We start from the raw sequence: 24,380 nt of genomic DNA, 5'->3' as shown, positions 1-24,380 counted from the left end.
CCAATAGCTCTCGTCGATGAGATGAATTGCAACCGCAGTACCGGCCGCGCGAGGCGAAATTCACAGAGGAGCGCTTAGCCACAGGGTCACGACTCACAGCGCCGTGCATGCGCCCCTTGCTGGTGTAGAGCCCCGGTTGAGGGCCAAATAGGGGCTGCGAATTATTGGTCAACACTTTGTAAGTTGACTGACTTCGTTAACTTGACGCAGCCAAACAATCAATATTGACTTGGCGAGCGCTTCGGTAAGACGAACTGAGTGTAAATGGAAATATTCGGCTACGCGTGGGTGGGAAATCAGCGTGTACGAATACTCGCGTAGGGTCGCTGGCACCGTCATTCCGTGCAATACAAAGGACATGAAAGTGCATGAAAGGGTGGAAGGACTTCGCGATTCATCGTATTCCACCAAGGAACGCCGTCTTGAATACGCAGTGCCGTTGCTCAATATGGCTGAGGTCGCCATCCATTTGTTGGTTGAGTCGCCAGATCGCCAGATTCCGAACTCGCTCAATGAGGTGAATCAATTGGCCCCTTATTGGTGGATTCCAAAAGTTGTCGGTTGCCCATATGATTATTGATGCCAAGGTTGCAGCTGGGAGTCAGGTGAAAGACAAGATCGACATGATGCTTTTCAGAAAAGAGGTTGCTGAAAGGACAAACTATCTGGCGCAATGAGCTTCGGTAATAGTCATTGGCCGGCTGAAAAATGGGAGACAGGTGCATACATCACTCTGCATTTATTATTATTGACCGAATACTGGAATGGTGACGACGGATAAGAAGATCATTGCTGGAGGCAATGGGGAGCAAGAGCAGTGATAGAGGCTGTGAAAAGTAGCTACAAGAAAGAGGACTGTACGGGACCTGGTTCTCATGATTCATCTGTTTGATTCCAGGAAAAAATGTCGCAAGGTGCGATGGAACGACTGAACAGAGCTTGAGACGTTACATGCATCTGACAGAGGCTCAAAATACTTCACACACTGCCATCTGTCGCAACAGACTGGAGATGGCGTTTTCGCTTAGCGTCCAGCTTTCATCAACCCCGCAGGTCACCTTGAGCAAACATCAGTGTCCCGAGGGTATCGGGTGACTTCAGGGAAGTCGATGGATGCTCGTATTTCAGCGCGGCAAAATTCATTGGCCAATGAATGATTGAGTTGGTTCTACGAGACACTTGCATGTTGATTTCGCTGAGGAATCTCGCTCATGGCATCGCCAACCCCAAACTTGGGTGGTTTCGGCCCCGTTGCGGACGCCACGCCGGGGCTGACGTACCGGCAATCGGCACCGGTCAAGACAGGAAGGCCGCACTCGGAGAATCCGGGACGCTATAGCGAATTGCTAGTCTCGGGAAAGAATTCAGTAGAGAAATGGCAGAGCCAAATTTTGCCATTTCAACGACTACACAACTTCAGCCTCAGAAGAGGTTACCATTAATGTACTCCTCAACAAGCTTTACGGCGGTGCAGAAGCCGGTCCTGATCGTCACTATTCGAAGCCGAGCTCTCCTTTTTTGATCAGTTTGGGCAACTCTCGGAGTAATTCAATGCCTTCTGGAATGAGTGTTGGCCCTTTTTTGTTGTTCCTCGAGTCAATGGAACCGCTTCTCGGTTCTGACGCTGCTGTCATTCCGCGCCTCAGCTTCCCCCCCAAATGCTTCATCTTATGTCATGCCGTCTGATTATCGCAAGGAGGCCCTGATCTCCACCGCGCTTCGCAGATCTTATGGTCCAATCATTGCGTTAAGTGGCCTCTTTTTGCTTTGCACGCTTGAATCTTCAAGGTCCAACCTCAAACGCTGCCGTCTGAACTCGTCTTCGCCCGAAGTGCCGAATCCGATGCGATGATCGACGTTCTGCCTCAGAGCAGTCTGAGCTTTGGGGGAAGCAGTCAGTGCCTCGCGACTTCGTCGTCTCGTTCCGCGCACTTACAAAAGGTGCACAAGTCGCCTGGCACTTGGCACAGAATACGATTCAATTCATCCCAAAGTCTTTCATTATCGTTGCCGATTTGAGTTGAACTCAAATTCCTCCCAAGTTCTGTGAACTTTGTCGATTTTAATACCCACTATCTCTTCTAAACTGTCGCTTTTACCGTTTTACCGCTCTTTAGCCAAAGTCACAGACCTTCATCCGAAGCCATCTATATCTTTCATCCGTTCTTTCAGTCAACATGCAGGCCAAATTCGCACTTGTTGTCCTCCTCGGAGCCGTCAGCACCTCAGCCGCTACCATCAAGCGCCAGGCCACCGGCGGAGCCGACTTCGGCAAATGTACTCCCACGATGGACTTCCAGCTGGGCCGTCCTGGACGTAAAGCCGACCAGGGAACTTTCCTGCCGACTGATCCTCTCGTTGCAAAGGGTCAACAAGACGCTCTGAACCCCGGCATCATCACCAACCGAATCTGCGATCAACTCACCAACGTTTGCGAGGCCAACCAGGCCGCCAAGGACCTATGCCAGCAGGCCAAGGCTCAGGTCCAGTCTGCTGGAACGAAGGACGCATCGGCCGCGACTACCTTCAACCAAGCTTTGGGATTCAACTAGGTCTTCGCCACCAAACTTGGAGGGGCGTCCTGAGGAATCCGAGTCCGGTGAGATGTCATGGCGGAAGCTCTGGGGTGGCGTCTGTCTTGGGCGAAAGTCAGCGGTTGGAGGTGGCACCTGTGCTTTTTATATCATCACGAGAATGAGAAATGAGACTATGATGCCCCAAATGTGCCAACAATTCACGTCTATGCTGCAAACTGTATGCCCGAGTACATCGTCTGGTAAGTTCCAGAAATCAGTGCAGGAGCCCTGGTTGAGGCTCTGAAGTTCCAGCCGCTGGCTCGTTCATGGCGAAACTAATTGTATCGGTTCATGCCATGTTGCCAAACGATGGCAAACTAGCTAGGAAGGCAAAGGGAACATGAAGTATCTCCACGGAAGAAACCCCAAACAGCCTTCGCGACACATAGGACTACTTGACAATCTTCTGCTGAGTGTCAGCATACCTCTGCCTCTGAATGTTGAAGCAACGTTTGAAGCGTTGACATTGGAAAGCGGTCTTCGAAAGAGATTACTCAAGTTTGGATGCCGTCACGACGATGTTACGAATCTTTCGTCCGTCGAGTCTCTCGTCGTAGACCACTTCTTCAACTCGGTCTTCGATGTCAGCGTAGTTCTCAACGATGTGGTTCAGGCCACCAAGAAAGTCGTCGAAAATTGCAGACATTTGCATGTCTGGAATCATAACGGATGGTGACCTGAAGCCGGAATGGAACGAGGACATGGAACTCGGGAATGCGATTCGTGGTTAGGAATATGATCCCGTGATAACTACAACATCCGTAGGAAGACTGAAGTTAACGATATTCCATGTCATGCGTCTGAGCCGTCCTGGCAAAGTCTTACTGTGCCGCCACCTTGCAGCTGAACTTTGGCTCAAAGTTATCCCTCAAAGTGTTGCATGGTACGAGTTTCTCTCTTTTATTTTGTCCCCTGCCCGCCCCGCCCCCGCCCCATAGCAGGCGATAGACTCTTTCTCGGTGCGTCTGGACTGACATTGCTACGCAGTTCCGCAAACCACCCACCTTGGATCTTAAGATACCTCACTTTGCGCCGGAAATCCCGGGCTCTCTCATCCTTCTTCATTGCCTTTTTCTTCATTGCGGATCGAATGAACGCAATGGCTTTCGCCGTTTGCCGGCCTCTGCGCCTGCGGCACCATCTGCACACAGCCAGTCTCACTCGGTCATGTCGATTCTCCTACAGCACGCGTCGTATCACTTTTCTGTTTCTCATCAGTACGACTACTCCCGCCGCAACAGCAGGTTTGCGTCGGGCTCCATTCCAGTCTTGCGGTCGAAGGCGAATGTCCACCTCAAGCAGTCGGTCAGCGGATGACGCAACAAATTGGGACCCTACGCCTAGGCCGAACCCTGTTGAGTTATCGGAATTCTCGAAGCAACTACTCGAATCCTTCAGGATGCGACCAGTCCTCCTTAATCGTTATGAAGAGTGGAGGAAGTTCGCTTACCCTACCATCCGGAAGATCCGTCGTGATCTCGACTTTGCGATGTCACCTGAGGTCTCGACTCTCTGCTCGAAAGAAGGAAACGATATCTTCGTTAGGGCGCGCAACGCCCGTCTCATTATGAGCAATAATATTCCCGATATGACCCACGACGAGCATAAACCCTACTGCATCTGGTATCCCGACTTGGCCAGTGAAGATACCTATCGGGAGCTTGCTCTACGATACCCCGACCTGCGGTATCATGTTGGTCGTGCTTGTGCAGCTGCGGGCTATACCTCGCTGTACGAGGACCTCAACCTACTCCCAGAAGTGTCCATTGCTGAAGAGGCGCGGGATAATAAGGAGGGCGGTACATCCATCTTCGAACACATCATCAGCCAGCCTGTAAGGTACAAGATTTTGAATGATTACATGAGGACTGCGAACCTCGAAGATCCTGAAGCCGGAGTGCATCTAAACGGCGACACCGCTGTGTGTTCTACCTTGTCTGGTGTTTACAAGCCAGACTTGTGTCGCCGTTACGAGCACTACTTTGATATCCAGGAAGACGCCAGAGTCGGCGAACCTAGCGACCCTAGCCTACATCAAACGTTGGAGGATGAGCACATTTCTCTTTTTTACTCACCACTCCCAAACGACTTGCCTACTACCAACAAGGACGTCCTGATAATCATGGCTGCCTGGGAGGGCAACATCGACCGCTACTTAAGACTTCGACGCCCCTTCCGGATCGCCAATGAGATATCAGCGGTGATCCGAGGTATATACCACCACACTCCGTTTGCGCGTTGGGTCGAAACGCACCTGAAGGAGCTGTTTTATGGTCACGAGTGGAAGGTACTCCGACAAGCCATTCACGCCCGATTCATCATGAGCAACGACCTCTCTCGCATTCACGGAGAAGTATCGGGCTCTGACCTACCATTGGTCTTCTGGTGGCCTCACTTTCCTCATCAAAACACAATCCGAGAACTGGCTTGGCGTCGCCCCGACCTGAAGGACCACGTGGCGATAGCTTGCATCGTGGCAAACTACCAAGAGGTCTTTGATGAGCTCAAGGCCGAGCCGAGCCGGCGACAGTGGGAGGTTGCTTGTCAAAGCCCCAACGCCCACTACCGGGAAAACATTGAGCGACGCGCTGCTGAATGGGATGTCGACCTCGAGATCCCGGAAAACCTGGATTTTCTGCACGGCATACCCGCGTGCTGGGAGTGGAGGAAAGCGTATCTTCAGTTCGAGCTGGAGTCCAGCGGCTGCGTAGAAATGCCTGACGCTCTCGTAAACACGCCTTACGAACACGGAGATGATTCGGCATGGTGGGAAGACGAGTGGTTCGAACCCGGACATCTTTTTGACGACCACTTGCAGCTCAGCGTGATGGCCTGGAATACCTATATCAGTGCAACGGATGAGGCGAGGAAGAAGCCAGGCCCGTTATATTCGTCCGAGAAAGACTTTGAGCGTCGGCGTTTGAGATCGGGGCCTTATCCGTCCTCACGCAAGAACCTAGTCTCCCATTATGGATCCGATAGCCAGAAGATCGGCTATTAGAACATGAGTTTTATGGCCCAAATACAAAGGTCGATTACTGAGCAGGGAATATGGAGAATAGGACACGACCGTGTCATAGAAATACAAACACTACGGTTTGCATTCTGCGAGAGATACCGATTGCCCCTGATCAAGAAGTAAATGTAAGCTCGAAGGCGAAAAGTACACTGCAGAGGTCAAAAGACATTGCCAGTCAGTACCTAACATCATTCCATAGATACAAACCTTTGAGCCATTCTAGATCAAGTAAAAAGATGTATGGTGATGCCAGAGGAACGTCCAAAAGCTACATGTAGGCAGATGGGCGAACGAGCATTGCTCGGAACGACGATCAACACCACAGAGCCAACGACAACAACGGCCAATAGTATCGAGAACTACAAGGTTCTTGTATTTGTAAACAGAACAGAATGACCCGTACAGGAGTAAGCGGATGGACTTGAGGTGGCACTAGCAGCTTCACTGTACAGACATGTCGTCAAGCTGGAGAGCGACTCTAGAAATCATTGGTAGAGTCAATATAATGCCAAAGACGTGATTCAGAATCTCAAAAAGGGACAATCTGAACGGTTTAGATAAGAGACAACGAGCGAAAGCCAGGGAGAGGGACACGGAGGAACGAACAGCCGGTAGTTCTAGTGGGACATGAACTCCGAAAGTCGAAACGATATATAGCGTGTTCTGAAATAGGTCAGACCTACAAGCGAACGTGAGATCAAGAAAATAACAAGCTCAACTTGGGCCCTATACCAAATAGAGCTGTCAATTTGATCGGTTCCATCTAGCCCCTTCGAGGATGGAAAAGCGCGTAGTAGGAAGTTTCAGCAACGGACTAGCTCCCGGAATTGGTAATCAGAGACCTCACCGTTGGCTTAAACAAACGGCTCTTGATATTTCCTCTGTAGACTTACCCCGGATTGTGCAGCTGGCGCGCGGCTGATGTTGGGCAAGGCGAAACAATGACAGGTCTTGGACTGGCAAGAGCGCGTCCAAGCACCGGACATCCGTCGTGGCATTGCATTGAGAAAACGGCACGACAACCCCTCGGAATCAAATAGAGCAAAGAATTCGTCAGGTAACCCAATTTCGATAATGACATTCAAGTCGAGGACGTTGCTCTGCACCTCCTGCCTGCTGTTTCCTCCCACGGCAGAAGCGGGTACACCTCCGCCGACCGGCCCCACCCCTCCGATCCGACAATTCCGTTCGCCGGATCCACATCCGTCACGCCCGGAAGGCTCGCCGACCAATTTCAAGTTTTTTGCATAATATTCGCCGACCGAACTTTCCGGTCTGAAAAAAAATCAAGGAATTAGAAAGATTCCACAATACATTCTTCCTTGGCAATATCAAAGACTCCACTTTACCGTTTTTCCCGCCTTGCATCGAAGAGTCAAATCTTCGATCTCGCCGATTAGATCTGGCACAGATTCCACAGAACGTTCTGGCGTTTCAAGCAGCACGGCACGGCCTCGGGGTTACCACCGCCTGTTGCGCTGCAGACGAACCTGAAGAATGCATGAATCCCATATCTCCCGGCCATTGACGGAGCACATGGTCCGAGTTCGTCGCAGCTTTGTGATGCGGTCCGCGATCCAACAACTGATTCCAAGATGACGAAGTCGAAACCCCCTCTTCTCGCAGCAATGCCTCATTCGTTGCCGGAATACGCTCCGATCAGCATCGGCATCAGCATTAACATCAGCACCAGGACCAGCACCGCCCACCGCCATAATCATCACGAGACGGGGCTTCCTACTCTAGTAAACCGTAGTATTGCCGCCCGAGGCGACAGCTTCAGTTTTAGCAGTGCCGTCCAAGTACTCTCTTCTAGCGTATTCCGCAGGAGTCAAGCTCAAGTAGCATGATCAGCGTCGGTGACGTGGGGGCATCATCAACGGAACCCTTCCGCAAACAATTAGAACCATGTGGCATACATTACCACCAATGTGAATCACGTCAGGAACGCAGAAAGTAGTACAACTGCGCAGATAGCTCTTACAGTTGAGATACGTGTACTCGAGAATGTAATCACTAAACAAACTCGCCCCGTACCCGTTGAACTTTACCAGAAATCCGGGATCCTCGCATCCCGCTGCGTTCGACTGACACGTTCGCCGGAACAAAGCTGTTGGTCGACAATCCACGGTTCCAAAATTCCTCGCGCTGATGTCATTACCCGCCATCTCCGCCATTTACGTTCAGCAAGTTGTCCAAATCCCCCTCCCGGTAAACCCTGAAAACGTCGCCTTGGAAGCGGGAACCAAAGAAACGCATGCCGTCAATGATGCCCTCCCGGCCCGCGGCGCACAGGGGATCCATCATCGCATGGTGGCATGGCGGGGTTGTTTTGCTGTGCCGCTACCTCCATCACCAAGGACCCAGCACATTGACGTCATGGCCACGACGCCGGGCTTTGCGCCGCGTCTCTGACAAGACAAGCGACAACTTGTTTAACCCTTTCGTGGCGAACTGTCACAATTCTAAATGCCCCCTGGTACCGTTTTGCTTTAGACCTTGTCGTGAATAAACCTCCGTAATGATACTTTGGTCTACGCATCCAAACGTCCCCTGAGTAAGCCTCGTAGGGCAAGCCAAGCAGCTCCGCAAGCTCCGTCGACAATTCGCCGCGTCGCATCGCCATCCGCGGGACCGACTCGCGACGGACGGCGGGACGGCGCTCGAATCTCACCCTCCGCACGTCATTCGCTCGCCGGAGCGGCTCCGTCATGCATGCTGTGCCTTGCAATGTGGCACTTGGCTCAGTCTGGTTTCCACGCCCAGTTACTCAGTTACGTAGTGATGGACGCGGCTTAACTGCTTAAAGTGAACGCCTTGCGGGCGGCAACCAGGGGTCTAGGTTGAGCTGAGAGCAGTCAGCGCTTGGTGTTGCCTTTGCTACTCACCCCCCTCTGTAGATCTTGGGACTTTGCGGAGAGTTTTCCTTCGAACGGTGTAAGATCGTCGCTCGGTCGCAGCCGTCGCGAGGAATGGAAGGCTGCTGCCGAGGTGAATATTTCGCCGCAACTTGTTTCCCAGGTCTTATCGCCGCCGGCGGCGCTGGCGGAAGAATTGCATAAAACAAGTGCCCCAACAATTGTTTCTAGTGCAGGTGTCATCCGTAACAGAGTATCAGACACGAATCACTGAACAGCATTTTTAACGTTTAGGTGAGTCGAGCAAGGAACTGGTCACATATCGCTGCCGGCCGGCAAAGCGATGTCATGCGGGCATGCCACAACTGCGACCGTTCAGCCTTGACCAACGAGAAGCACTGACCGTGATTCTGAGATAATCCCGCCTTGCTGATATCGCTCACTATATCGTCGACATGTGTCGTCTATTTGCGTGCAAGCCAGCGAGGCTGTGGCCTCGTGACCGTCCACGGGAATCGAGGAATCCCTGATCCCAGCTCCCTCACCGAAGATTGGTCACCTCGAGGAGGCCAGGTGATTCAAGGCGATAAGCCTCAATCGAGATCTCTCGACATGTGCGACCCTGCTTTCCCCGCGAGCTGTAGGGTAAATCTGCAACCCAACCTTAGGGCCTCCGGGCTACACCGACAGGTTTACCTGCGTCGTCAGGCGCGGCCCGTTGCAAAAAGGCGGTGCCGCCCACAGTCGCACCTTGACAAGCGCCGCCGGCAAGGGGACAAATGACCGGACAAGCGGCGGCATGTGCCCTAAGGTCTCAATCGTTTCTCCCTCGGAATGCAAAATTCTGCGTCTGGCCCTTTCTTGTGCGGGGGGGCAGAGGAAAAGAACTCCCACGCCAAGGGACGACGGCGAGACATTCAGTCGACCAACCGCGCAATCACATCCATTCTAGAAACGCCCTCGAAGAAACGCCAAGCTAATGCCGGGAGTGGCCCGAGGAAATATTCGATGACTCAAAACTCTCCAAGCCGACAATATTCCCTGATGAAAAACGTTCAACCGCGGTGGCCTCGAAGAAGCTTTTCCTTGTCGTAGCTACCGAGCCGAAGAAGCGGAAGGGAAAAGTAAAGCTGTAGACATGACGAACACACACTTTACACGGAGTCAAGCCGAAGCACAGTCCCAGGGGCGCTTGATGCTTTGTTGAAGATCCGGCGGTGACTGATTCAGGCCGTTTCATACGGGATGGTGCAATGTGGTCGAATGAGTCGGCTTAGGGCGAATTGTCGGTAATGCCCGAGTCGGGTACGGATAGGCATCGCCCTACTGCTGTCTAAACGTTGTCGACCGCGTGGAAGTGATGGCAAAGTTGAGACGATCACGTACGTGCTCAACCATCAAGAGTCAGTCACTTACACTTTAGACCCTGGCGTCTCGTGGAAAAAGATTGGTCGAAAATACGGTTGGCTTGGCCAGGAACAAACGGAACGTTGCGGGATAAACGGTCAAGTTTCCCCCCCTCCTTCACGTTCCGAGCCTCTGCGGAAATGCCCTGCGTACCTTGGAGATACATTCACGGAGTCTGGCCGGAAGGGAGGCCACTGGCGGTCAAATGGCGCCGAAGCACACCGAGCACGCCCCCCTCCATCACGGTCTACGGGCTATCGTTCTCCAGTCCTTCATCCATCCCGCGGTCTTGTATTACCCCCCTCGGTACAGAACGCGGGGATTCCAGCGATCGCCCGGCCACAAAGGACCCTGATGCACGGAATCCATTGTAACCCGACACTTGATCTATCCGCTCTTGGGAGGTTGAGGGGAATGGCATGCACGACTTGTTGCAGTTGATTATCTCCGGTAAGCATCAGCCACAGGCGAGCGAGCGAGGTGTTGATATGCGCGGTACTATGTTTGTGTAACCGAAGCTCTGTGTCTGCCTGTTGGTCTGAGAAGAGCAACGACTTACATACGCGCCCTGTTCGGCCAAGTCACCACGGCCCGGTGTTTGACGGCCGAGTATACTTTCGACGTGGCCGAACCAACAGGCCCTCCGTGTTGTCAGTCCGTCGGCATCTTCATCTTGGCTCCGGATGAGGTGCGGCCGCGCGAGAGGTTTGGTTGGCCGATGAGATGGAAGAAAGCGGGTGACATCGCCGACTAGGTCATGAGGTTGAGGGTTGTCGGACCGTTCGCAAAAGGTTCAGGTGAGCGAGAGACCGAGGCCGTGATATTGTCGCGGTGTCCGTCGGGTGACCTATTCGGGCAGGAGGGGCAGCATCGGAATGTTGAATGGTGGGTGAATGTGAATGTCCCATAGCTAACGGAACGGCGGCTACACATCTGAAAGTAACATTTTGCGGGCAGTGAGGGGAATCTCGTGAGGGGTGATGGTTACATTCAACATCTGATGGCATCAACCCAAGCAGAAGGAATAGGTGACTTTGTCGTAAGATACCTCAAAAGTATCCCAACTATGAGCGGCCAACATAACGTGGTCTTATCGACAACGACGTGGACAACGTGGGCGAAGATTAGGCTGCGAGAGTTACGGCTGGGATGACAGATGATGAATTGGTGATGCCACTTTGTCGTACCATGTTTCCCCCATGCTTCCGCGACCCAACAGACGAGGGCCGTGAAGTCTAAATTCTTTAATGATTATCGCTACCCGAGCGCCGCCCGTCCGCCCGGCGTCTGTCGGACTCGCGATGGGGTTACACGCGAGTGACAGGGACGAGATGTACAGCAGTAGATAGTGTGTAGATGGTCTGCAGCGAGATGCAAGGCTCAGCCAAGCTAATGTAAGCCCGGCCGACGCGTTCGGCACCAGACAGGCCAGAACACCCAATGGAAGACTCGAAATGGAAAATGCTTCGCTGTCTGACCACGTCGAACGTGCAAATATAGACGTGCGGGTGAGGGATATGCCTCACCAGCGCGGGATGAGCTGGCACTATTTCGATAGCGCCCGGTACGAGACAGGGCGACAATGAAGTTTGCGCCAACGGTCTCGGATTCGAAGTCCTCGCTATCGACTTGACAGCAACTCCAAGACGACGGCGCGACTTTGCTTCTTTGACAGATGGCTGGATGCGACCAGGACTTTCAGGATTTGTTTCGCGCGACTGGTGGACATTGGCAGTGTTGGAAACCCCGGCTATTACAGGCTACAGAGCATCCCCAAATGGGGAATCCCATGTCTCTGGTCATCGCAATCGCGAAATACGGACGCGCTTTGATGATTTGATATTGAAATGAGGGGGATAGCGAGGGGGAAGACGGCGCCGAGGCCAAAACGGACCGGGGAAGGACGCTAGATCAGAGACTAGAGATGCAGTTGGGGGCTTCAGCTGGGCAGGACGGGACGTCGACCAGAGAGAGACACCTGCGCGAGATGGCGGCCGATCTATCGTACACCGCGTAGCATTATGGACATGGAATGTCATTGGCGATGAACTGATGAAAACGCCGATAAAATTGCATGTCCGCTTGATGTCGTACAGATGTGCGCGTCTGCCCCCGGACGGTGCGCGAACGCGAGATGACAATCGGCGGGTATCGACAGACAAGTTCTTGATAATTATGGACATCATTATCAGTCCTCCGGGGGAAGTCTCCAGTTCGATAATGTCTCCAGTGAGCGGATAGAGGTCGTCATCCGAAGGTTCTCCATATTCAATCAATATTCAGGGCCGATACGGATCGTATCCGCAACGGTTGCTCGGTGCAGGGAACGACCCTTTCCTGCACTGCCCGCCAAGGATCGAGAGCAGAAATTAGAAACGACACAGACCACAGACCAAGGGGCAGAGAGCCAAGGCTGAGGTATGGGGGAGATTGCTCGTGTCCACGGTGTCGTGTGCGCTTCGTGTGCCTCGTGTGAGAGACTACGACGAGCGTGCTTCATGTTGGAGGAGAGCACACGTAAGATGGGGGATTGGCAAGGTTTCGCGTGGTGAGCCCGAATGTGATGACAACGCGTGCACGCTTTCATGTGCGAATGTTTCTTCGTCCGTCTCACTCATGACACGCCTTGGTCGGTCATATTCCGCAACGGAACAAGAGGGGACACACCGCTCTGCAAATCAGTTTCCCGAGTCAGGTATGCGAGGCTCAAGTGATGGGCGGAGGGTGTGTTGAATGACAAGAAGGCCAAGGCTGAGGGTTTGGATGATCGGCGGCGATTTTACGTTGTGTTACCGCGTAGCGTGATGATAGACTCAACTGGTGAGGACGCGACGCGGTCGCACAACAGGCCGCGATGGCGGGAAAAGGAAAACGACGAGCAATTGACTTTGATGAATGACACTTTACTGGAGAATTGGCGTGAAAAAATGATTCATTTGGATCCGTAGTTGCGGATAAGGGACGGAAATAAACTGGCAGAGACATTTTTTGACAGTTCCATATCTGAGGTGAGGATGAGGATGAGAATGAGAGTGAGAGTGAGCCGTGCGGTCAAGTCCCACCAGTGTCTCCATCTCAGATGGAGGAGCGCGGTGCAGCCCTGCAATTAGGGGACCACAACGGAGGAATTGCCGTCACGGTACCGAAGGGGATATGATGTACCTGATCGTACGTACCGTCCCGTCTCGTCCGTATCCGTATTCCATCCAGTGTAAAGCCGGCTCGCCTTTTCCTACGTATAATTCTTCAGTGGCTCATCGGTGGTGGTGGTGGTGGTGGTGGTGGCCAATCTTCAACTGCCAGAAAGCACCACCACAAATTCGAACGGAACGCCGCCAGTCCGATGAGGCCGCCCGCGACGCCGTCGCCTCCGGGGCAGTCCGTCTGAAGCCTCATTCAAGCTTCTCTGAGCCTCTCTCGCTTCTCTGGAGCCTCACGGCGTTATAGCTTTGCCAGGAACAGCAAGAACAGCGACGGGGCCGAGGGAAACGGCGGAGCAACAAGCTCGGCTTGCCGCACAGCCAGCTCTTGATCATTCGCCTCCTCATTTTGCCCAGGGCCCTAGGCGGTTGGCACGGCTTGAAGCCTTGTAAGCTGGGGCACCGACAAGCTTGATTGACGGTGACAAGCCCCAAGCCAGCCTGAGCCCCTCCTACACACTACGGATACGCTGCGCCAGGGCGGAATTGAAAACCTGGGGACGGGGCACCGAGGTAAGCTGCTGTACATCTGCAAATCGCGGCAGGGGTAGGTATCTCACCACCTGAGACGGGAGACGGGGTACTTCCGCTTCGTGGCGGTGCAGCATCGATGGCTGTATCCGTCCGTCAGAAAGTGACACTGACAGCGGGCGACGGTGACAGACAGTGACAGTGAGGATGATGTGCTTCGCCCTTCACCCTTCATTACCCCCAAGTGCCCGCGTCATTACTCGCCGCCCGCCGCTGTGGTTTCTGGTTTCTGGGGCGCTGTATCAGTCAGTATCATCGCTGCAATCCTCGGTGTGTCTCCGTTGCAATCGTCCAGTTGCGTCGTTCCGTTTATCAGCATCATCACTTGTCCATGTATCATCATGCTGACAGTTTGCCTCCCTTCATCCTGTCATCCAATCCTCATCTTGCGACCCGAAGATGCGTATTACTTCCGTCAGAGCAAAGAAGCTCAGCTCCGCCTTTTGTCGCTGGTGAAGACGCATCTACGGATACTTGCGCACTACATGTGTTTTCCCCTTTTGAAACATGAATACGCAGCCAGCCGGGTCCAAAGCAAGAAAACACCATGAACGCCGACAGAGGTAATTATCGTGATAAACAAACATTGACAAACCGGGACGGCAAAGCAAACTCAAATTCAACTCGTATTGTGTCTCTCCTTTGTTGATTCCTCAACAGCATCGGATCTTGTGCTCTCTCGTATGGTTGGGTTCATGGTTTCGACACGTCCGTACTTGCGAACCATTGCAACCCTGCATCTATCCTGTCCCGATACCACTCTGACGGATACGTGTAGTCATGATATTGATCATGGCCCATTCAGCTGCCGGACAGTCAGACACCGAAAAAGGACATCAGAGCTCCGACCACACCATCGTCGGCCACGATCCAGGCCTCAGCCCTGGGGGTCCAGACTGGCGTCGAGCCTTCCCGCGGTGTTCAGTAATTCAAATGGGAGTCTTAGGCTCGGCCGCATCCTCTCGTCCACGTCGGCAGTCCAGGCCGGTGTTCCTGTGTTCCTCACAACCGGTAGGGGGCGCCCGCGGTCTCAGGCTGCTAATCCAGCCACTTCATCGCGTCAGGCGTTACCGAAGCTCTAAGGGAGCTTGGGGAGAGCTTTGGAGGAGGGGAAGCATCATGACGACCGAAGACGGGTGTACTGAGCAGGTAGCTATCCCGTTCCGGAAACCCCCGCATTTGGAGGACAGCCTGACGAAGAATCAGACCGTGGTGACTCTTCGGGTCGACAGACAGGATTGGCAGCGGCCTCAGCAAGCCTCAGCAGGCAATATCCGCCAATACGATTGGAGATGTACGAATTACTCTGATCGGGTGTGGCAGCACTCAGCAATCTGCATCTCACGCAGCGCAGTCAGCCTCCTCGATCCCTGTCCCGCCTTTCTGACAGCGCAGCAGCAAGAGTAAGAGTCTTGGATGAGGATATCTGCCCTTGAGTGATGGGTGACAGCCTGACTCTGGTCTGCTGTGCGGTGCGGTGTCTCAAAACAATGTCAGCTTCACAGGTAGCATAGAACTGATCATTCAGACACACCGAGAGAGATATTGGCGTGTCAGTGTGGTGTTGTAAAGTACCGTTTCCTGAATCAACAGGCGTGACGCCCATTACGGAGGTCCCGTTCAGGTGTCCGTTTTGGGATCCACAAAACGCCAATTTGCGTCGGTGTCCACTATTCATCCACATTTCGGTACCTTTTCAGTCGACGTCCCGCACGGACCAGCCTCAAACGCCCCCTGCTCCGTCAGTCCGTCTGCCAAAAAGTCGAGGAAGGAGGAGGAAGTCACTCCTAAGTGTACCCCGTCAGTGTACCCCCTGTGCCTCCTTCCTCCCCTGCCCCCTGCTCCAGAGTGTCCCCCCTGCTCCTTCCCCCCTTGGTGCCCCGGTCCACACCCCCTCAGTGGCCTCCCACTCGCTCCTTCCCTCGTCGCACTTGCGGTCTTTCCTTCCCGCCACGCGAGCCAACCTGAAAATAATACGGGGAAAGTGCACCTGCCTTCTGCCTTGTGTGCCTGCCTTGGGCCTTGTCATCTCTTGGTCGCCGCGCCTTCCCTTCCCACAATCCTGAAAATTCCCACATCTTGCCGTCCATATTAACCCAGCTGCCGTCCGCCTCCGTTCCGTCACGACGGCCTCTTCCCGTCTCTCTCTTCCCATTTCTTGGTCTTTTCTCTCCGAAACCAACAAAACACCATCACCATCTCCAAAACCAAAGTGAAAGTGCCGGCACTCCCTCCGTTCTAGGCTCCACCGCACATATTTCCGTCCTCTCTCATCCTCTGTGCCTCTTCCACGATCCACGATCCAGCCCTCCCGTCTAGCGCTGTCTCGCCCTGCCCTTCTCACCGGCAACCCGAGAACAAAGAGAAGATCGGAAAAATCACTGCTTCTGCTCTACTTGGACCCTTCGATATCCGACGCCCTCCCCGTCTCTGTCTCTGCTTCCTTTGTCGCTTTCGTCCAGACCCTCGACCCTCCCGCCGTCATCCCGAATTCCAGCGGTCCAGACTTCCCTGCCGGCACATTTTCCTGCTATCCAAGGGTCCCTGTCATAGAGGCTTAAATAACGCCCGCCGCGATCACCCCGGCTTCTCCAAAACACCACAACCAAGCACTTCATCTACGCGAAATCAAGCATTACGCGCTACTCGCTACTCCCGCCGCATAAGAAATAACCATAAAGAGGGTCGTCCATTCCATCCCAACTCGCACCTCTACCCGTCTTCCCGCCTTTCAACCTCGAGTCCACCTAGAGCCGCCATCACAACTCCACACACAATGTCACCGGCACAAGATCAGTACTACTACGTTATCCCCAACGTCGGCGCCATGGAACACAACGCGGGTGAAGCCGACCTCGCCTCCCAGGGTTGGATCCAAGCCACCATCATCGAGGACGATGACCTCATGTTCGGCGGCAAGTCGCTGAGCACCTGGTACGAGGAGGAGAGGAGACGCCTGAGCAACACCTCGTCGGACGAGGAGGAGCACCGTGGTCGCCAGAGGGTACGTTCACAACGTCACAACCGCTTCGAACAAGAACCCGTCGCTAACATCACAAAGGTCCGCAAGCACCACTCTTCCCACAAGCACAAGCACCACCACCAGTCGGCGCAACACTCTACCAGCTCCGACAAGAAGCACTAAGCACCGAGCGCATCTTTCCCCGACGTCATATCTCCTTCGGTATAGACCGCCTCAACCACGATACCCCTCGCGAGCGCTCGAATTCCATACCCTTTTCATGTCGACATACACCACCTCCCGAGGCAACGGTGGATCGACTTCTCTTCCCTTGCAATACCCGTCATTCGTGTGGCGTTGGGTACACCGGCGTTTGTTTTTTGTCAGCGTTGCATCTTTCGGTCGGATCACTAGAACGGCTGTGCTATAAAGAGGATCATGGAACAGCATGGGGACCACCGGCGCCATACACCGAGGACTACGCATCCCTCCGGCACCATCTTTCGTTTTAATTGTTATTGCATCGATCGCAGAGGCCTGCGATAGCGTCACGTTTCGCATCTAGAAGGTTATGGGTCTTCTCATCATCATCATCATCAGCAACCAGGCATTCCTCCCGACTATGACGTCGCGAGCTGGCTTGTTTTGTTACGAGTGGCATTCGACCACTTCGAACCCCGGGGTTGAAATTTGCAGTGGAGGCTTTTCACACGACTCGTTCCCATTTATGGGACAGCGTGGCTACAGGTTAGCAGGATAAGATAGTTGCGAGGCAACGCATGTATGAGTGGAGCTCCGTGTCGACGTCGAGTAGCGGTGAGAATCGCCCTCTCCACACGACATGGGCCTGCGAGATTGAATACAAAAGAAGTTAAAGAGTAATTTCGAGTGTCTCATCGTTGACGTGATTATGCAAATACTTTGGAGGATTCGGGATACTGCAGCTCACCGCCCACCTCGAGAAAAGACATGTCTCGCTGTAGCCGCCGGTCGAGTGAATCAAAGACACGATCTAGCCGGCCGACATTCTTGACATTTCTGGGTTCTTCCCGCCTTCCACCACTAGTCTCTTCCCGCTCAACTGTTGAGCCAAAGACCAAGCAGATCCAACAGAATGGGGGGTCCGTTGAAGGATGCTATCGGTTTGCATTCCCCGGTACCCGATTGGAAACCAGACTTTTGCTCCCCTCATTAGGGCTGCAGCTTCCGCCCTTTGCTTTATTTGCTGTCACCCATTTTCTCTGCCAGATTTCGACAAGTGGTGCTGCATGCATGCTGCGTTAGTGCGTTGGTTCGCCCGAGCCCCGAGGCGGGTTGTGCCGGGACCTGACCGTGGAGGTGGAGTCGGGAGTCTCTTTTTTTTTCGCCGGGTCTCCCTTTGTGTCCGGCATCGGATGCTGCACTGTCGCTGCGAAAGATGATCCCGACGTAATGCCGAGACCGCCGGCTCGGGCCACGGGGTTGCGGATGGTGTGGTGATGTTTGAGAGCGAGTCGGGAGGGTTCGACGGGATGGAGGATTAGGAGGATGTGTTGGACAAAAGGTCGTTGGTCGTTGTGATTTCTGCACCTCATCGACTTGGTCCACGCTGTCTACCCGGATCATGGTTTGCAGACATCGAGAACGACAACATTGAAGTAGTAAAGCAGAGTCATTTTCGCCGACCTGGACTAAAGACCGTGCCTCGGCACGATGACCGGAACGGAGAAGCATGGAAGATGCCTGATGATGAATGCTAATGTTTGTCAGACCAATATCAGCAATTACGTGCTGACAGTTGGAGACAAGGGACGAAGAAGCATAATGACACCGGCAGCGAGACGAGCAATATAAGCAGGTCGACGTCGAAAAAGAAAGACCAAGCAAAGGCAGTCATAAATCAGCCTCACTGACCCGGGAGGAAAACCAGCCAGTCGCCAGGAGCCGAGCAGCCATTCTCCTCCATCAAGAGCACACAAAACCCGGAAACGTATCCTCTGTATAGAAGGGTAAGATTTCCACAGCATAAGCAACTGCAAATCGATCAACCTTGTTCAAATCTGTCAACAACAGGCCGCTGCGGAGGACAAACCAACGTGCTGCATGGTCTGCGCTCATAAAGTTGACGTTCTTGAGGACTGATGCTGAGCCATGGAAATGAAACCTGGGAGTGAATGCTGCCACGGATCTCGCGGATTCTCACATAAAAGCGATTGCCACATAGATAGCGACATCAAAACCATTAATGTAGAGAAGGAGCTTTACTTGGACAGGCAGTAAAACGAAAATCAACATGGATAGAGAAGGAGCGTTACTGATTCGAGCAGAGCGACTTCCATACGTATAGTGACATCAAAATCAACATCAATGGATAGAGAAAGAGCTGCATATATGCAGGTAAGGCGACTTCCACTTAGTAGCATCGAGATCAATAAGATCAAGAAGGAGCTTTGCTTGAATTTACAGGCAAGAAAGCCGCACTAGCACGGCGATTGCCCATGGCACCCTTAGATTCTTGACTTCAACTGGCTGGAGGCCTGGGTCGTAGTTGCTAGAATACTATCTCTTGCCAGTTGAAGCTTTGCTTGAACTTTTGCTGGGCAGGAGGCAGCGTCTATCGTGTTTGTTCGGATGATGACTGGAGAGAGTAGCGGAGGACTACACTACTCCTTAAACCCCAAGTGGTCTCTGGATGCTCTGAGCCATCTGACGACCAACATCTACGGCTGGGTATCACTACAACCAACGGGATTCAGGCACGACGACTCAAATCCTACGTACCCAGCCCGGCTACACTACAGCATTTGTAATCATCCCTGTATTACTCACGAGATGAGTCGACTATCGAACTTTCTTTGCCGAATTATCGAACTGCTGCTCCATGCGGCCTCCACAGGCAGCGGCCCGAGAGGCCAAAAAGGCATCGCTTGGGGTCAGTGTACCGAGTTCAACTCCTCCGAACCCATCCAGTGCGCAAACCTGACGGTGCCGCTCGACTACACACTTCCCAACTCCAGCGAGACGATCGAGCTTCAACTGCTCCGTATTCCCGCCGTACGTCAGCCTTCCAAGGGGAGTATCTTGTTCAACTTTGGCGGGCCGGGCGTGGAGGGACGAGATACAATGGCCCGCGATGGGGCATGGTACCGGAAGTGAGTTCCATTATCAGTATTTCCATATTCATTGATGATTGCTGAGTCCATTCCTATGAGCAGCTCGACCAGCGAATACCATGACCTCGTCACGTTTGACCCTCGGTACGTGTGCAACCCAAACGCCGAGACTACTTCCACGGCCATAACCACGTATTAATACCCAATAGCGGCACCGGTAACACCCTCTTCTTCAGCTGCTTCGAAGATAACAACGAAAGAAACTCATACATATCGGGCTACTTCGGATCCTGGTCTTTCCTTTCAACACATCAATACACGAACTCGTCCGACACGAACCCCGGGAGGCTCTGGGCTTCGGCGAAGCTCTTTGTCGATAAGTGCTACGAGAAGAATAAGGCACGCGGGGGGGTCTACGGCACGGCCTTCGTCGTACGGGACATGCTTCAGATTGTGGATGCTTTGGATGAAGATGGTCTCCTGAGATACTGGGGTATGTTGTTTGGCTGTCCGAGATTCATCCCGCCCGCATCGGGGACTTCCAAAGCTATGAATGCCTGTGTTGCTGACGTTGATTCTTTTAGGTGCCTCTTACGGAACTCTTCTGGGTCAAACAGCAGCCGCCATGTTTCCAGAGAGAATCGACAAGATGGTGCTTGAAGCAAACATCAACGGCCATGAATACTACAACACCTTGTGAGCCCCTTGGACCTCTTCCTCCTGTTCTAGGAAAATCGACCTTAGGAAAAGAAGTAAGCTGACCCTCGTGCAACAAAAGTGACGAAGAACAATCTACCGACGCAGACAAGGCCTTTAGCGCAATATTTCAATGGTGTATCGCAAACCCGTATACCTGCGCCCTCGCAGAGCGCAATATGACGGCCGCCCAGCTCGAAGAAGCCGCGTACGCTCTTATCGATGAGCTCAACTCCCAACCCATCCCCTTCGGAACGATCCTCATAGACTACAACATGGTCAAGTCGGCCATCAGTTCAGCCCTTGGCAACCCCAATTCCTGGCGATCAGTCACCGGCCAATTGAACGCCCTCATGGATCAGAACTACGACAGCTTCATTGATATATTGAGTTCTGGATACTGGTTTATCAATCCGTTGATCGACCCGTTAACCGACTCGTTAATCGACTCAGACTCGAGCTCGAACTCGAGCTCGAAGTCCGACGCGCTGAAAGCTATTGCGTGCGGCGACAAGATTGCCCGGGTGTCTTCCCTCGACGACTTCCTGCCGATCATGGCGACGCAGATGGGGAAGAGCCGAATTCTTGGTGATGGTCCGATCATGCTCGAGATGATGTGCGCGCAGTGGAGGTTGAATGCGAAAGAGAGGTATTCGGGCGACTTTGGCGTGAAGACGAGGAGCCCGATCTTATTTATCGGGACTACGGCTGATGCAATTACGCCGCTTGTTTCGGCGAGGAACATGAGTGCTGCCTTTGAGGGGAGCGTTGTGCTTCATGTCAATGATTATGGGGTAAGTCTTCTTGGTAGATCTGTGACTGTCAACAGTGCTGACTTGCTTGGGAATAGCATGGTTTAGTGAGCACGTCAACTTGTGCGAACAAGGTGACGGCGGATTATCTTGTGAATGGGACGCTGCCTGAGAATGAAACGTTTTGCGAGTTAGATGAGCCCATCGTGCTGGAGGCTAGTGGTGATGGCAGCTAAGGCGTGGGCAGTGTTAGTCGGAACGTTTGTAAGACACGGAAACCCTCCTAATTCGTAATTCCCTAGAATAGAATTGATAGTCTTTATCAACGATCCCTGAATTCAGATGCATACCCAAGCTCATCCAGCTATGCGGCCGTATCAGGTGATGTCCAATACGCAAGTCACCAAGCGTTTGCAATGATACGAGCCAATAGTGAACTTGAACAGTAAATAGTCTGCTACCAACTGGTACAATGCTATAGCCCAAACGCCGCACTAGAACGTGACGTGCTGCAAGATCGCTTCATACATGAATACAAATGGAACGGTTGCCCAAATCTCGGCTTGGGGCCTTTCACTCCTTCTTCTCCTTCTTGTCCTTGCTGTCGTCCTTCTTCTCTCCCTTGACCTCGCTCTTCTTTTCGCCTTCCCCCTTGCCCTTGGCGTCCTTGGACTCATCCTTGGAGTCGTCCTGCTTCTCCTCCTTGCCTTCGTCCTTCTTCTCTCCCTGGCTTTCACCCTTACTCTCATCCATGGACTCGTCCTTACCGTCATCCTTAGACTCGTCCTTACCATCATCCTTGTCTTCCGTCTCCTCCTTCTTGTCTGCCTCGCCGTCATCCTTCTTGCCCTCTTCAGCGCTGTCGTCAGCAGCCTTCTCTTGCTTCTTGTCCTTGCTCTTAGAATCGCCCTTCTTGCCCTTCTTCTTTTCCTCGGTCTTGGCCTTCTTCTCTTCTTCCTTCTTCTTCTTCTCCTCCTCCTCCTTCTCCTTCTTGACCCGCTCGCGCTCTTCCTGCTCGAGCTTGTCCCAGTCGCGGGACGTGTCGCCCTTGGCCTTGTGCATGCTCTCGGCTAGCTCCTGACCGATGTGAGGCTGGGCGTTGCCAATCTTGGTCCGGCCGACCAGACTGATGAAGATGGACACGCCCACGACGGCCGTCAACACGAAACGGTAGGTTCCGTACCACGGCGGGGTCCAGCCCTTGTTCTTGGCACGTACGTCGGCAAGGTACAGGAAGGTGAAGGCGGCGAACTGGGAGGTGAGGGCGTATTCCACCGGCATCAGGAGCGTCGGCCAGGCCACCATGGGAGCGACGACACCCATGCCGTAACGGAACTGCGTGCGTCTGGGGTCAGGAGTCTTTTCGGCGTATTCCATGCCCTGTACTTTGTTAGCATGCCCCTTCGCGATCACGGAGACGTGAAGCGGTTGCTTACCCAGTGAACAGCACCCAGGAAAGAGATGATGATGGCGCCGTAGCCGAGCTGGATGGGCTCCAAGAGGTTCAGCCAGTATTGAGCCAGCTCCTGGTTCATGTAGATGTTGTTGAGAAACGTCGAAGTCGAGGGCCATTCCAGGTTAAGATCCCAACTCAGGTACATTGTGCTCAAGGAGGTCGCGAGGTACGGAAGGGTGCCGGCGATACCAAGGGCGAGGGGTTCTCTCGGCACCTCGCTGAGGTCGAAAGTGTCCTTGACGATGTTCTAGCGGGGGTCATTGTTAGCAATTGCAAAGAGACGAAAACAAGCAGATCATGGAGTTGGACGTACGACATCGTGCTTCAGCCCTTCAGAAAGGTCAGCGTCGCGGTCTGGGTTTGCCGGCGCAGGCTCGAAAAGATGACGTGTTGAGGATTCGGTGGAAACCTCGGCGGGGTTGGACTCGAGCTTCTTCTTGGCGATCTCTGCCTCGGCCTTCTTGTCGATCTTGTCGTAGGGAGAGTTTGTGTAGCGGGCGACGAGAGCGAGGGGAGACACGCGCGCTTGCAGTGCTGTGGAGGGGCGCTTGGAGCTCTGGAGTGCGCTTTGGGAGGTTCTGGTCGAGAAGGACGCGGAGGAATGGGTGGTAGAGGGAGCTGCGACCGAGCGCGGAGCGAATCGCAGAAGCTGTCGCGAGGAGCGAAGCATTGTGAAGCTTGGTCTGAGGTGGGTGTTTGAAGCTGGGAGGTGTAGTAGGTAGGAGAGCGAGCGTCTGAGCTGTCCACGGGTATCTGAAGTGTCAATTGCTTTGTTGGGGTGCTTTCAATGTCGGAAATTACCTCGAACACAGGGAGGATCGTGTTCAATGCAAGTCTTGGAAGAAAATGGTGAACCACGTGCGGCCGCTCGAATTTATTGCGTACGGACGAGCTTTTAGCTTAGGTACTTGGAGATTGCTTCAGACTGATGTAAGGCCAGCAGGAACAGGACCCAGTCGTCCCGGATAACTGGCACAACAGACGGGAGAAACCAGGGCAGCGGCGGCATCAATTTCCATCTAGTTCCAGCGTCTCCGGCAGCTCATCGCTAATTAGGTACTGCGTAGTACTGCGTAGAGAGGGCGGACGGGACATCGAGGTGCACCACCGTCGCCCGGGCTGGAGCTTCAGCTGCCGGCTAGTGACGTAATGTGGAGACCTCGCCCATGTCCACGCCCGGGCCAGAGGCTCCGCATTGGACGAACCCACGTCGAAGTGGGGGTGAGACTAGCGTGATGGTCCAAGCTTCCCAAGTCTGCCGTTGCCGAGGAAAGTGCGACGCTGCCAGTGGGATAAACATGAGATTTTGTACATTTAGAATAATTGAAAATTAAACAGTCTAAATCTTGAATATGCTGTTAGATTTCTTACTTGCATAATGAAATGACAAGAAAGTCGGATGGTGCTGCTGTTTACCTTCCTGCAACTTTACGGTATGGCTCACCGCTAACCCAATCAGGCGATGATGCAGTAGACCCACCCCTCCGTGGCTCAACGGCAGAACGCGCCACAGTCTGGGCCAAGCTGGCGGCCTGTTTTTGGCACCGCACGGGCTGCGGGGGAGAATCGAGAATCAGGCAGCGTCATCATGCACAAACCGTCGACCGTCGACACCACGACCAGCTCAGCCCAAACCGACCCCAACCCTGCCGCTTCGCTTGTCCTCCATCAGCCCCAACATCGAGGGAGGTAAGTGAACACATGCCTTGCAATCTGTCCATGTCTATCTAGATTGACTTTCGAAATAGGCTGTGACTTGGCATTATCATTCATTAAGTTACCGTCCCACGTTCGGAGTTACGGCAAGCTGCCACGACAGCCCTTTAACGAC

The 24,380-nt window shown here is 53.4% G+C and overlaps 5 protein-coding genes across 5 annotated transcripts; 4 read left to right on the top strand and 1 right to left on the bottom strand.

The window, feature by feature from the left end:
- Window positions 1–2,177: 2,177 nt before the first annotated feature.
- CkaCkLH20_04357 (uncharacterized protein) lies at window positions 2,178–2,552 on the top strand (the record flags this gene model as incomplete). Its single annotated transcript, XM_038887076.1, has 1 exon — window positions 2,178–2,552. The coding sequence occupies one exon, from the start codon at window positions 2,178–2,180 to the stop codon at window positions 2,550–2,552; it is 375 nt and encodes a 124-aa protein (XP_038747780.1).
- A 1,423-nt stretch (window positions 2,553–3,975) lies between these two features.
- CkaCkLH20_04356 (uncharacterized protein) lies at window positions 3,976–5,577 on the top strand (the record flags this gene model as incomplete). The annotated part of the gene is made up of 1 exon (XM_038887075.1): window positions 3,976–5,577. The coding sequence occupies one exon, from the start codon at window positions 3,976–3,978 to the stop codon at window positions 5,575–5,577; it is 1,602 nt and encodes a 533-aa protein (XP_038747779.1).
- A 10,790-nt stretch (window positions 5,578–16,367) lies between these two features.
- On the top strand, window positions 16,368–16,736 carry CkaCkLH20_04355 (uncharacterized protein; the record flags this gene model as incomplete). Its single annotated transcript, XM_038887074.1, has 2 exons — window positions 16,368–16,595; window positions 16,653–16,736. The coding sequence occupies 2 exons, from the start codon at window positions 16,368–16,370 to the stop codon at window positions 16,734–16,736; spliced, it is 312 nt and encodes a 103-aa protein (XP_038747778.1).
- Window positions 16,737–19,403: 2,667 nt separating this feature from the next.
- On the top strand, window positions 19,404–21,329 carry CkaCkLH20_04354 (nedd8-like protein; the record flags this gene model as incomplete). The annotated part of the gene is made up of 6 exons (XM_038887073.1): window positions 19,404–19,684; window positions 19,748–19,789; window positions 19,855–20,138; window positions 20,230–20,341; window positions 20,424–21,135; window positions 21,192–21,329. The coding sequence occupies 6 exons, from the start codon at window positions 19,404–19,406 to the stop codon at window positions 21,327–21,329; spliced, it is 1,569 nt and encodes a 522-aa protein (XP_038747777.1).
- A 337-nt stretch (window positions 21,330–21,666) lies between these two features.
- Window positions 21,667–23,219, bottom strand: CkaCkLH20_04353 (uncharacterized protein; the record flags this gene model as incomplete). Its single annotated transcript, XM_038887072.1, has 3 exons — window positions 21,667–22,473; window positions 22,530–22,796; window positions 22,863–23,219. The coding sequence occupies 3 exons, from the start codon at window positions 23,217–23,219 to the stop codon at window positions 21,667–21,669; spliced, it is 1,431 nt and encodes a 476-aa protein (XP_038747776.1).
- Window positions 23,220–24,380: the final 1,161 nt, after the last annotated feature.

This window comes from Colletotrichum karsti (assembly GCF_011947395.1).
Source record: "Colletotrichum karsti strain CkLH20 chromosome Unknown Scaffold11, whole genome shotgun sequence".
Classification (NCBI taxonomy): domain Eukaryota; kingdom Fungi; phylum Ascomycota; class Sordariomycetes; order Glomerellales; family Glomerellaceae; genus Colletotrichum; species Colletotrichum karsti.
The sequence above is the reverse complement of the archived record's forward strand: the minus strand, read 5'-3'. Positions and strand labels throughout refer to the sequence as shown.